A 14405-nucleotide genomic window follows, 5' to 3' on the forward strand; every position below is an offset into this window, starting at 1 on the left:
ATCCTGCCCACCACTTCTTTTTCTAAGCAGTTTTATTGGAACACAGCCATGCCTGTTTGCTTATGAATTGTGTATGGTTGCTGTCATGCCACTATAGAACTAAGTAGTTATGACAGAGAAAATATGACCTGTAAAGCCCAATATATTTACTAATGTCCTTAACAAAGTTTGCTGATCCCCCACCTTGCCTCTTTCTTCAAAATCTCCATTGTTGAGTATTCTCCAGTTTCCAAGAGACCACTTTGGACCACTCACTTAGAAAGTTCTTACTTTCTAAAAAAAAAAAAAGCAAAATCTGGTTTTCTGTAGACTGCTCCTGCTGGTACTTGTTCAGCTTGAGTATGTTGAGTCACTAAATATAAATCAAATTGCTCTTCCACATATCGGCAGCCCTTTATATCTTAGAACACTGGGCTCATGACTCCAGGCAGAATCTTGCAGTATCCTGGTGTGATAAAATTTCACATGCCTTCATTGTCACCAGAATGGAACATAATACTCTTGCAAAGCTAAATTGTGGCCCACCTAAGTTTTCTAGGCACCATGAGCAACAAGAAGTCTCAGCCTCATTCTACATGCTTGAAGACCTTGAGATCTAACCCAAAGAACAGAGACAGGTTCATGTGACATGTACTGTCTGCTCAACAGCTAGGAGTGATGCAACTTCCAGGTCATATGTACCCACACTTTGTGTCTGTGGTCTTGATGGTTGTGAAATGATTTGTTTTCTGACAGAAGGAAAACAGTCACTTCTGTTTCATCAGAGATGGGAGTGGCATACCGTTGATACTAGACACAAATTCTTTTTTCCAACTTTCTTGACAGTAGACCCTATCCATATACTTCTTTAAGCCCATCGTTAAGCAAAGTGACTTTCCTTGTCTTTTCTTTTGTCTTCATTATTACTACCCTAATTTAGATTGCCATCTTCTCTCACTATTGCAGACTATCGCAACAGCTTCTTAATCGTTTTCTTGTCTCTAATTTTTTTATTTTTCTGATTTGTCTTCTTCACTCTGCCAGATAAGAGCACAGCATTGGTTAACGTTTCTCTGCTGATCTGTACTCTTCAGTGGCTCCCTGTTACAAATAAAGGAAAGATGAAACTTCTTAGGGTGGCATTCAAGGCTTTTCAGGACCTCCAAACTCTTCCTTTCCTCCCTCTTTTCCACATTGAGCAGACTGTCCCATATTCTCTGAACCTGCCTTATCTGTTCCCATGCCCAGGCCTTGGTCATACTGTGTGCTATATAAAAAAAAAGAAAAAAAAAAAAAGTCCTGTTCTCCTTCCTTTCCAAAACCACATATCAAACTCTACCTTCCTCATTGTGTTCATTGCTCCTTCTCTTTCGTGCATGCTTGCTTTCTCTCATGTTCTCATGCTCTTGCTCTCTCTTACCCTGAAAGTTTGATTCCCAGCTTCAGTGGTCTACTAGCATATTATGTCTCTTTTTATGGTGCCTACAAAAAAATCTTCTTGTTTTAGGGATATATATTAATGTCTTCCTGAAACTTTGTAAATATTGTTTAAGTTACTTCAAAGGAGTATTTTTGGGCCTTGCCTCTTTCCTTTATCTGTCAAAGAATTCAGCACATTTTGTGTTTGTTTTTACTGAATTCTATACAAGGAGTTTGTTGATTTCTCATGAGATGTACCCTGGATCCCAAAGATTTTCACCTTTTTTTCTAAATGTTTTATAGTTTTACATTTTACATTTAAGTCCATGATTCATTCTGAGTTAGTTTTTTTATAAGATGCAAGAGTTAGATTGAGGTCTTTTCTCCCCTATGGATGCCTGATTGCTTCGGCACCATTTCTTGAAAAGGCCTTTTCTTTTCTTATGTTAATATTTTTAGTAGAGACAGGGTTTTGCTGTGTTGGCCAGGCCGATCTCGAACTCCTGGCCTCAAGTGATCCACCTACCTTGGCCTCCCAAGGTGCTGGGATTACAGGCATGAACCACGACAACTGGCTGTTTTCTTCATTGAATTGCTTTTACACCTTTGTCAAAAATCAGTTGGGCATATTGTGAGGGTCTGTTTCTGGATTTTCTGTTCTAATCCATTGTTCTTCACTTTATCTTAGCCAAACGGCCAATAATTGATCTATTCCATTTTTCTGTGTCTGTCTCTTCACCAATGCTACACAGTCTTGATTGTTGTAGCTATATAATAAATCTTAAAATCTGGCAGACTGATTCTTCTCATTTTATTATTTTTCAGAATTATTTTAGCTATTGTGCTTCCTTTGCCTTTTCATATACATTTTAGAGCAATCTTACATACATCTACAGACATTCTTGCTGGGATTTTGATGGGAATTGTGTTAAATCTGTGTGTCAGTTTGGGGAGATATACCACGTCGAGTTGTGCAGTCCATGAATATGGTATGTCTCTCCATTTATTTAAGTCTCCTTTGATTTCTTTCATTAGCTTTGTATAGCTTTCAGCATACATGCCCTGCACAGGGTTTTTTTAGATTTACACCTTTTAAATTTTTAAGAACCATTATAAATGGCGTCGTATTTTTATTTTATATGCCCACATATTCATTGCTAGTTAGAAGTAAATTGATTTTTGTATCATTATCTTGTATCCTGTGACCTTGCTGAACTCACTTATTAGTCCTGAGAGTTTTGTTGTGGGGTTTTTTTTGTAGACTTTTTGCTTTTTTTCTTCTTCTTTTCTTTTTTCTTTTTCTTTTTCTTTCTTTTTTTTTTTTTTTTTTTGAGATGCAGTCTCACTCTGTCGCCCCCAGGCTGGAGTGCAGTGGCACCATCTCAGCTCACTGTAACCTCCTCCTCCTGGGCTCAAGCAATTGTCCTGCCTCAGCCTCCCTAGTAGCTGGGATTACATAGGCACCCGCCACCACACCCAGCTAATTTTTGTATTTTGGTAGAGATGGGATTTCACCATGTGGGCCAGGCTGGTCTTGAACTCCTGACCTCAAGCAATCCACCCGCCTTGGCCTCCTAAAGTATTAGGATTACAGGCGTAAGCCACCACGCCCAGCCACGATTTTTCTGTATAATCATGTCCTCTGCAAACAGGGACCATTTTTTTTTCTTCCTTTCCAATTGGTATACCTTTTATATATGTTTTTTGCTTTATCACCTTGACTAGAAATTCCAGCAATATGTTGAATAAGAGTGATAACAGTGGCTGGGCACGGTGGCTCACACCTGTGATCCCAGCACTTTGGGAGGCCAAGGCGGGTGGATCACTTGAGGCCAAGAGTTCAAGACCAACCTGGCCAACATGGTGAAACCCCATCTCTAATAAAAATACAAAAATTAGCCAGGTGTGGCAGTGCACATCTGTAATCCCAGCTACTCGGGAGTCTGAGGCGCAAGAATCACTTGAACCTGGGAAGTGGAGCTTGCAGTAAGCCAAGATTGTGCCACTGCACTCAAAAAAAAAAAAAAGTGATAAGAGCAAACGTCCTTGATCTTAGGAAAGAGGATTCAGTCTCTCAAATCTAAGTATAGGTCAGGTGTGGTGGCTCACACTTGTAATCCCAGCACTTTGGGAGGCCAAGGCAGGAAGATTACTTGAACCTAGGAGTTTGAGAACAGCCTGGGAAAAATAGTGAGACCCCCGTCTCCATAAAAATTTAGAAATTAGCGAGGCATAGTGGCATGCACCTGTGATCTTAGCCACTCAGAAGGCTGAGGTGGGAGATGCACTTGAGCCCAGGAGGTTGAGGCTGCATGTTCATGCCACTGCATTCCAGCCTGGGTGACAGTGAGACCCTGCCTCTACAAACAACCAAAAACAACTAAGTATAACATTTGATATTGGTCTTTTGTTGATGCTCTTTATCAAGTTGAAGAAGTTCCCCTCTATTCCTATTTTTCTGAGAGTTTTTATCAAGAATGAGTTTAATTTTATCAAATATTTTTTGCATTGAATGATATGATCATGCAACTTTTCTTCTTTAGCCTATTAATATGGTAGATGACTGATTTCAAATACGGAATCAGCCTTACCTCCTTGGAATAAATTCTATTTGGTCATGCATTTTTATAGATTGCTGAATTCTATTTGTATTTTATGTGTAAGTCCATAATCCATTTTGAGTTAATTTTTGTATGAGGTTTTATATAGACATTAGAACAGTCCCGAAAAAGCTTTCTCTTTTTTTTTTTTTTTTGGACGGAGTCTCGCTCTGTTGCCCAGGCTGGAGTGCAGTGGCGCGATCTCGGCTCACTGCAAGCTCCGCCTCCCGGGTTTACGCCATTCTCCTGCCTCAGCCTCCCGAGTAGCTGGGACTACAGGCGCCCGCCTCCACGCCCGGCTAATTTTTTGTATTTTTAGTAGAGACGGGGTTTCACAGTGTTAGCCAGGATGGTCTCGATCTCCTGACCTCGTGATCCGCCCACCTCGGCCTCCCAAAGTGCTGGGATTACAGGCATGAGCCACCGCGCCCGGCAAAGCTTTCTCTTTAATAGCATATTCAAGGCCGGGCGCGGTGGCTCAAGCCTGTAATCCCAGCACTTTGGGAGGCCGAGACGGGCGGATCACAAGGTCGGGAGATCGAGACCATCCTGGCTAACACGGTGAAACCCCGTCTCTACTAAAAATACAAAAAACTAGCCGGGCGAGGTGGCGGGCGTCTGTAGTCCCAGCTACTCGGGAGGCTGAGGCAGGAGAATGGCGTGAACCCGGGAGGGTGGAGCTTGCAGTGAGCTGAGATCCGGCCACTGCACTCCAGCCTGGGCGACAGAGCGAGACTCCGTCTCAAAAAAAAAAAAAATAGCATATTCAGGACTCATGTCTCATATTCTCCTTGCATTATGTGTCAGTAATCCAACAGCAATCTTTCATTTTTGTATCATGGGATACTTTTCAGGTGAAGCTCCCAGACCCCCTTATAAATATTTATTACATGGGTACTGCACTTATCAGAATGAAGGGAAACAAGGTACCAAAGAACTCACACCATAGAGAATCTATTACACATCTTTATAATATTCTTTTTTCTGTAATCCTCTTGCTGTCCTTCTTTTCTACTTCCTACTGTGAAAGCTTACATATATTTTGTTTTATTAATTTGAATAAATTAACATATTCATGGCATTTAAAAAATCAGATCTTCTCTGAGCTCCCATATGTGTTAAGCACTCTGCCATGTAGTTTTTGGCCACGTTGGACCTTAACCTCAGGATGCTCAGAATTTAAAGGGGAGAAAGAAATATAAGCATTGGAAATGCCAAAGCAGGGAGTAGAAATGTCAAACCCGGGGGAAGAAATGCCAATGTGGGGTAAGCACAGGTTAGTAAGGGAACACAAGCAGAAGCCCGAGCTCTACCTTGGGGAGTCAATAAAGGCCTTCCAGGAGAAGTGACATTTGTGCTGGCACTGAGAGAACATAGAAATTCTCCAGATGGATTAGGTAAGGTGAAAGCCTTTCTAGGCAGAAGCCATAGCTTGTGCAAACACATAAAGTCATGAAATTACCTGACTTACTATTTGGAGAATAATAGGTAATTTTTAGTGCTCCTGTAAATTCTGTAAGACCAGGAATTCATGCTGTATCCTCAGCATTAGAATAATGCCTAGAGCATAGTAAGCACTGAATAAATATTTGTCGGATATAAGGAAACAAAGGAGGGAAAGAGCGATGGAGGAAGGAAACATAATTGAGGTGAGAGAGGTAAGAAAGGTTTGGCAATAAAAAATTTTGTTCATGACCTAGTTGGGAAGAGACAAGTACGAAAACACTCCTAATTGTTGTAAAAACTGACATGCCTTGAAAAGTACACAAAAAACATTATGAAGGTTCCGAGGAAGTAGAGGTCCACTTCAGATGAATGGATCAGAGAAGTTGTACTTGGTTCTGAATTGTTTGGCTTTTTAAAAACACATGGCGGTGCCCCATGCCATGGCTCATGCCTGTAATCCCAGCACTTTGGGAGGCTGAGGTGAGCAAATCAATTAAGGTTAGGAGTTCAAGACCAGCCTAACCAACATGGTGAAACCACGTCTCTACTAAAAATACAAAATTAGCTGGGCATAGTGGCACATTCCTGTAATCCCATCTACTGAAGAGAGGCGGAGGCAGGAGAATTACCTGAACCTGGGAGGCGGAGGTTACAGTGAGCCGAGATGACGACACTGCACACCAGCCTAGGCACTCTGAAAAATATATAAATAAATAAATTAAAATGTGGAATTGGAGAGAAGGTGTTGTGGTGGAAGAGGGATGTGTGAATTTGGGACTAGACTAGACAGCCTTGCTGACTCTGTCATAAATACATCAGTATTTTGTAGGCAGCCATTTATCAGCCTACACCACTTCCTTGGAAGCAAAACCTGACAGTCTCTGATGTTATCTGTAGCAAACATGGTTTTCTTATGCATGAGGGTGTCTGTGTTTGTTTGTGCTTGCACCTGCACACCAGAGATTTGGGGACAGCTCTTTCCACAGAGACAAGACTAAAGGGGACACATCAACTGAAACACCAGCTGAACTATAAACAGATCTTTTAAAAATGCCCTTGGTGCCCATACGCTACGTGTCTATGTGTGCACCTGCAGCACACAGAAGTACACACATAATTCTGAAAGCAGTGACCTGGTCAAGATTTTAAATGACTGTAAATAAATAGTACTTATTTTTATTTTTCTCAGTTCCATCCTATCTGGCTATACCTCAATTTTCATTTCAATATAAGGCTTATTGGGCACCAGTTATGTCTCCTTTGACCTGCTAGATACTATAAGGATTTCATGTCAGAAAATGATTCATTTCTCTCTCTCTCTCTCTCTCCACACACACACACACACACACACACACACACACACATATATATATAAGATTACTAGCTGTGTGCCAGGCAATATTCTAAATACCAAGGATGCATCATGGAATAAAAAGAACCAATCCTTGTCCTGGTGGAGTTTACTTTCTGGGAGCTGGGTGCGGAGAAGTCATAAAAATTGGTATCTTTTAGGGTTATACATGCTTTGTGAGACCAGTAAAGCAGGGTAAGGGGGAAAGAGAGTGGGAGCACTGGGGACCAGGAATAGCCTGTCCAATAATGTGACATTTGAATAAGGACTTGAAAAAAAGAATAAGCAAAGGAAATATCTGGGGGAGGAGTGTTCCAGGGCCAGGAAACAACTAAAGACCGTAAGGCAGGAGCATGCCTGACAGTGTGTAAGGCCACATGGCCAGAGCAGAATAGGCAAGGCAGAGGGCAGCAGGAGCTGAGGCCAGGGGTGGGATGAGGCTCAGTCCTATCAGGCCTGTGGGCCATTGTGGGGACTTTGGCTTTACTCTGAGTGAGATGAACAGCCATTGCAGATTGTGAGTGGAGAAGTGGCATGTTCTGATTTACTTCCTGCTTTCTGATTTTGCAGTGGAGGATAGACTGCAGGATGAAAGGGTGGAAGCAGGAAAACTTACAAAATGGTGGACTAGACCAGGCGAGCAACAGTGGAGGTGAGGAGAAGCAAGCTCATCGTTGATATATTCTGAAGTCTGAACTGACAGGATTTGCTGATGGGTTAGATGTAGAGTATGAAAGGAGTCAACTATGATATCTAGATTTTTGGTCTGACAGCTGGAATGCCGAAGGTGCAGGTAACTGAGATAGGAGAGAGTGCAGGAAGAGCAGATCTGGGAGATGTCAGGACCTCAGTTTTGAACACATTAATTTTGAGATACCTACTAGTGAGGAGTTGGATATACAGCTCTAGGGCTAGAGATACAAATTTGGGAATCACAGCAGTTTGATGGTTTTTTAAAGCTGTGAAACTGAATAAAATGACCTAGAGAGTGGGTGTAGGAAAAAAAAAAAATCTCAGAACTGAGCATTGGGGCATTCTAATGTTTGGAGGTCAGGGAGATGAAGAGGAACCAGCACTGGAGACTGAAAAAGAGAGGCCCGGTAGATAGAAGGAGAGTTGAGAGTGCATGCTGAAGCCAGGTGAAGAAAGTGTTTCAAGGAGAATGGAATAATAAACTGTTGTCAGATGTTGGAGAGAGATCAAGAGAGATCAGGTTAAGGCCCATGAGTTGATTTATCAGCACTGAAGTCTTTGACACCTTTGATGAGCTATTTCAGTGGTGCAATTGGGGTGGTGGCGGGGTGGGGGATAGCCTGATTAGAGTGCCTTCAAATAGGATGGGAGGAAACAAAGATTAGTAGTATAGAATACTCTTTGAAGTATAACTATAAAGAGAAGTAGAAAAACTGGGCCATAGTTGGTGAAGAATTGTGGGATCAAGTCAAGCTTTTAATTTTTTCTTCTGAGATAGGAAAAGTTGTCTTGATGGGAATCATCCTAGTCAGGAGGAAAAATGCAACGATTCTGAAGAAGGGGAGAATTGTTGAAGTGATGTCCTTGTGCACAAGTGGAAGATGGTTGGCCTTGATTGGAAGGACTGTTTATGCTCCCTAGTGTGTTACTAGGCTACAGGTGTAGGCAGGATGGTAAATGTAGTCATGGAACATGTGTAAATTTTCTTTTGATTGTTTATGTTTTCTCATGAAATAAGATATAAAAGAGTGGAGGCATTGGAGGTTTAAAGAGAGAAGCTAAGAGATTGTTGCCAAAGAACAGGAGAAAGTCATTAACTAGGTAAATATAGTAGGATTGTTGGGCAACATGAGGGGCCACTTGAAGTAAAAGTGAGACCAGTCAGCATGGTCATATGATTTTCTCCATCTATGTACAGCCAAGTGGAAACAGAGCTGGCAGAGCATTAGACTTAGCTGGGGTTTGCTGGGTAAATAAGAGGAATGGAGAAAGAAGCAAGGGAATGATTATGATAATGGATTGCAGAAACAGAGTTGGATAAGGAAAGAAATTAGGACAGGGATGAAAGGTGAGAGTGAAAAGATGGTAGAATTAACAGAGTGTAGATCCCATGGGGTCTAAAGAATTGTGATAATCAAATCCTTGACATTTGTAGTGCTTCAGGGTGTATACAAAGTGCTTTGAGCTCATTTGCATAATAACCCTATGAGGTAGGTAGGGCAGATGGTGGTGGTAGTGGTAGTGATTTTCATTATATAGATGAGGCAGGATTCAAAGAGGTAAATGACTTAATCAAAAATCACACAGTGCCAGCGTGCAGTGTCTCACACCTGTAATCCCAGCACTTTGGGAGGCTGAGGCAGGTGGATCACCTGAGGTCAGGAGTTTGAGACTAGCCTGGCCAACATGGTGAAGCCCTGTCTCTACTAAAAATACAGAAATTAGCTAGGTGTGGTGTTGGGCACCTGTAATCTCAGCTACTTGGTAGACTGAGGCAGGAGAATCGCTTGAACCCAGGAGGCAGAAGTTGCAGTAAGCCAAGATCATGCCATTGCACTCCAGCCTGGGTGACAGAGTGAAACTCCATCTCAAAAAAAAAAAAAAAAATTCACAGAGCAAGTCAGTGGTAAAGCATAGACTGAACCCAGGTCTCTTTTATATGTAGTCTTTGTGTGATGTCTGCTTACAGATTACTCAGTCTTGCTGAAGAAATGGAATGTAGAAGACAACTTGAGAGAATATGTAATCACCTGTTCAGTTCTATGTGTGGAATGGTATAAGGAGTTTACTCATTCAGTAATACATATTGAAAGCTTAGTAGGTACAAGGCATTATCATAAGGACTAAGGAAACACCAGTGAACAAGACAGGAAAAAAAAAGTCCTGAGGTTACATGTTTTAGAGCAGTTTGTCTGTGATTCTTCTAAGGCATCATGTTTTGGTTAAAAGCAGGTTGTACTAAAAAGTTAGACAACTTGTTTTTCTGCTACTTACTGTGTATAACATTGTTACTTCAACTCACCCTGCCTTAGTGGGGGTTCCCATGGATAAACTGATTATGGCTTTGCAAGTTCTCCCTTACCTAAAAATGCTATGAGTTTGGATCTGTATTCTAGCCTAAAGAAATAGTTGCTCTGAAGTGTCATCATCTAACTTCCTGATCTAAACAGTGGAAATGCCACATCTTACTTTATAGTGATAAGACCCTGTTTACATAGTAAGATGCTGCACAAACATGCATTCTAAAATAATCCTCCAGTTTTGAAACCTGGGAATTCTGAAAAGGGGACAGGTCACGTGGCACCTGCAGGTCCCACAGCCCCCATCTTTAACCTACGATATCTGAGAACCTATTAAAAGCTTTAAGGTCGTGCGGGTGCGGTGGCTCACGTCTGTAATCCCAGCATTTTTGGGAGGCCAAGGCAGGCAGATCACCTGAGGTCAGGAGTTGAAGACCCGCCTGACCAATGTGGAGAAACCCTGTCTCAACTAAAAACACAAAATTAGTCAGGCATGGTTGCACATACCTGTAATCCTAGCTACTCGGGAGGCTGAGGCAGGAGAATTGCTTGAACACTGGAGGTGGAGGTTGCGGTGAGCCAAGATCATGCCATTGCACTCCAGCCTGGGCAACAAGAGTGAAACTCCATCTCAAAAAAAAAAAAAAAATGCTTTAAGGTCAGGCACAGTGGTTCATACTTATAATCCAAGCGCTTTAGGAGGCTGAGTTGGGAGGATCTCTTGAGACCAGGAATTTGAGACCAGCCTAGGCAACAGAGCAAGACCTTGCCTCTACAAAAAAATTTTTTAATTAGCTGGGCGTGGTGGTGTGCGTTTGTAGTCCCAGCCACCCGGGAGGCTGAGGTGGGAGGATTGCTTGAGCCCAGGAGTTCAAGATTACAATGAGCTTTGATTGTGCCACTGCACTCCAGCCTGGGCAACAGGGCAAGACCTGTCTCTGAAAGAAAAAAGCTTTGAAATAACTAATGACTTCTTCCCCCTCTTCTTACTCCTTCCTGATATGATTTAGGCCTGGAAGAAACGCTGGTTTATCCTACGGAGTGGCCGGATGAGCGGTGACCCAGATGTTCTGGAATACTACAAGAACGATCACTCCAAGAAGCCTCTGCGGATCATCAACCTGAACTTCTGTGAGCAGGTGGATGCAGGCCTGACCTTTAACAAGAAGGAGCTGCAGGATAGTTTTGTGTTTGACGTCAAGACCAGCGAGCGCACCTTTTACCTGGTGGCTGAGACAGAAGAGGACATGAATAAGTGGGTCCAGAGCATCTGCCAGATCTGTGGCTTCAATCAGGCTGAGGAGAGCACAGGTATGAGAACACACACAGATCTTTCTCACAGGGGGTTGAGGCGAGTCCCTTGGATTCCTGGAGCATTGACAGCAGGCTCTAGCTAAGGTTTCCTGTTGGAAGAGGGTTCATAGATAAAGGGTAAAGAGTGAAGGGGTTGGCCAAATATTAGAGGGACACCTGGCCCTAATTATGCTCTAACAGGAAAGCAAAAAAAAGTGTTAGGGTTGTGATAAAGCTAAAGGTATTTGTGGTGTTTCCTCAGGTGCCTCAACACCACTGCCATTCCTCATCCCTCCCGCTTTCTCTCTTCCCTGTGCTGTCCAGCACTCTGTGTCCCATTACCTGTCACCCATCCCATAGGGAAGGTCTCAGCTTGGTCCCTCCTCTGCTTCACCTCTGTCTGTCCTAGCCCATTTCAGGCCATCCTGCACAGTCACACTTGACCCTTGTTTGTGTGGGTTCTTTGTGATGATTATTGATGATCCAGTGTTCATTTATGTTCACTTGAGAGGGACAGATAAAAGGAGGAAACAGTCATTTATGTTTGGGTTTTGATAATCTTCACAAAAGAGTAGCTCACCTTTTTGAAATTAGTGTTAAATTGTAGAAATGCTCCTTAACATTTGTTTAGGCTCATCTCAAACTCTGTGGGATGGTTAAAGAGCGGAGTTTTTTCTGGGGTGGTAGAATTGACCCAGCAATTCTACTCCTAGGCATATTGCCAAAACATGTTCACACAAAAACGTGCACAAGAATGTTCACAGCAGTATTACTTATAATAGCCAAAAAGTGAAAACAACCCAAATATCCATCAATAAATCAAATATGGTATATACATATAACTAAGCCACAAAATGGTATGAAGTACTGAAAACATGTTAAGTGAAAGAAGACAGAGCGAACCATCTTTTTTTGATTCCATTTATATGAAGGTTCAGAGTAGGCAAATCCACAGAGACAGAAAATACATTGGTGGTGACAGAGAGTGACGGTATGAGAAGCGACTGCTCATGAGTATGGGGTTTCTTTTTGGAGTGGTAAAAATGTTCTGGAATTAGATAGTGATAGTTGTACATTTTCATGAGTATACTAAAAACCACTGTATTTTACACTTTAAAATGCTGAAATTTATGGCATGTAAATTATGTCTCATTCTTTAAAAAAAGTTCCTCAGGTGATTCTGAGGACCAGCCAGGTTAGGGAGCCCCTAGACATAGGACCAGCTTCATGGAGATATGAACTGTAGCGTCACAAAGAGCCCCATCCTTAGAAGGCCTTGCACTTGGTTTAACACTCCACTATTACTATCTTGAAGTTCTTGATAGTTTTTTTAACAGGAAGTTCTGCGTTTTCATTTTACACTGGGCTCTGCAAATTATGTAGCCAGACATTCCTGAACGAGATGTCCTAACCTAGGAATTCTGTGATTTTTATCTTCCTTGGGGAAGGATAATGAGCCCCTATTTATTAAGTTCTTTAGTATAATCTTCTTGCTTCCTGAGTAGAATTTCCTGTTTTCCCCAAATCTTTGTCATTTTATAGGTTTCATGGAGATTTTTTTCCCTTTATTTTATTCCTGATGAAGAGCAATGCATGTTCAGTGAAAAAAAAGTCAGGGAGGGAAAGGGGCTGCAGCTGGGGCAACATAGCGAGACTAGAGTTCTGTGACGCAATCATGGTTCACTGTAACATTTTTATTTCGATAAAAAATAAAAATTAGCTGGGCACGGTAGCATGCCTGTAATCCCAGCTACTAGGGAAGCTGAGGTGGGAGGATTGGTTGATGCCAGGAATTCAAGGTTGCAGTGAGCTGTGATCACGCCACTGCACTCCAGCCTGGATGACAGTACGAGACCCTGTGTCCAAAAAAAAAAAAACAAAAAGTTGGGGGTGAGGAATAAGAAATGAATTAAAAGGCCGGGGAGCTGGGCATGGTGGTTCCCTCCTGTAATCCCAGCACTTTGGGAGGCTGAGGCAGGCGGATCACCCGAGGCCTGGAATTCAACACCAGCCTGACCAATATGGTGAAACCCCGTCTCTACTAAAAATACAAAAATTAGGCTGTGATGGTGTGCGCCTGTATTCCCAGCTACTCAGGAGGCAGAAGCAAGAAAATTGCTTCAACTCAGGAGGCAGAGGTTGCAGAAAGCCGAGATCACGCCACTGCACTCCAGCCTGGGTAACAGAGGGAAACCCTGTCTCAAAAAAAACAGAAAAAAAAAAAAAAAAAAAAAAAATGAGGCTGGGCACAGTGGCTCAGACCTGTAATCCCAACAGTTTGGAAGGCCAAGGTGGGTGGATCACTTAAGATCAGGAGTTCAAGACCAGCCTGGCCAACATGGTGAAACCCCATCTCTACTAAAAATACAAAAATTAACCAGGCGTGGTAGTGAGTGCCTGTAATCCCAGCTACTAGGAAAGCTGAGGCAGGAGAATCGCCTGAACCCGGGAGGTGGAGGTTGCAGTGAACTGAGACCATGCCATTGCACTCCAGTCTGGGCAACATGAGCAAAACTCCGTCTCAAAAAAAAAAAAAAAAAAAAAAGCAGGGGAAAAAAACTCCACAAAACCACCAGTCTCAAAGCTTTCATAAATGTTAGCAGTGGCAAATCTATCTGGGTCTGCAGCAACCTCAGTTCTTGCCTCCTCAGAAGAAAGAATTCAGCCAAAGGGCATAAGGCAGAGTGAGAGACTGAGGCATGTTTTAGAAGAGGGGTGAAAGTTTATTAAAAAGTGTTAGAGCGGGAACAAAAGGAAGTAAATAACACTTGGAAGAGGGCCAAGCGGGCAACTTGAGAGATTTCAGTGCTCTGTTTGACCTTTGATCTGGAGTTTTAGACATTGGCATGCTTCCGGGGGGTTGTGTCTCTTCTCCCCTGATTCTTCCCTTGGAGAGGGCTATCTGCATGTGCAGTGGCCTGCCACACTTTGGAGGAGCTGCATGCACAGTGTCTTTACTAAAGCTGTACACATGCCCACTTGAGGTGTTCTTTTACCAGTCAAGTGTTCCTAGAGGAAGTCCAAATACCAGTTAAACTCTACCATTTTGCCTTATAGTGTGCGTGCTTGAGCCCACTTGCCTATCTCCTAGATCTTATCAGAAAGCTGCTGATCACCAGTTTCAGGTGCTTTCTATCTATTGGGAGACCCTCTTTCCCCAGCATCAGCTGCAACCAGTTGTTATTTTAGAGAGTTTAACCGCCTGACTCTCACCTGATGGTTGTCTGACATTCCTGGTGGGACGTGGGCAGGAGCCTCTCTTGCCCTGCCCGTGTCTGCCTAGCTACCTACTCTAACCATGTGAGAAATGGGTCCAAGAAGTAC

At 42.6% G+C, this 14405-nt stretch overlaps 1 protein-coding gene across 4 annotated transcripts in view; it reads left to right on the forward strand.

The window, feature by feature from the left end:
- The window catches only part of GAB2 (GRB2 associated binding protein 2), a 202717-nt gene that overhangs the window by 126364 nt on the left and 61948 nt on the right, over positions 1–14405 (forward strand). For all 4 annotated transcript variants that reach the window (XM_031653082.1, XM_031653080.1, XM_021926357.2 and 1 more), the window contains exon 2: positions 10799–11099. In XM_031653082.1, coding sequence (XP_031508942.1) covers positions 10799–11099 — 301 coding nt within the window. The remainder of the gene's footprint in view (positions 1–10798; positions 11100–14405) is intronic.

This window comes from Papio anubis, chromosome 12 (genome assembly GCF_008728515.1).
Source record: "Papio anubis isolate 15944 chromosome 12, Panubis1.0, whole genome shotgun sequence".
NCBI classification, from domain to species: Eukaryota; Metazoa; Chordata; class Mammalia; order Primates; family Cercopithecidae; genus Papio; species Papio anubis.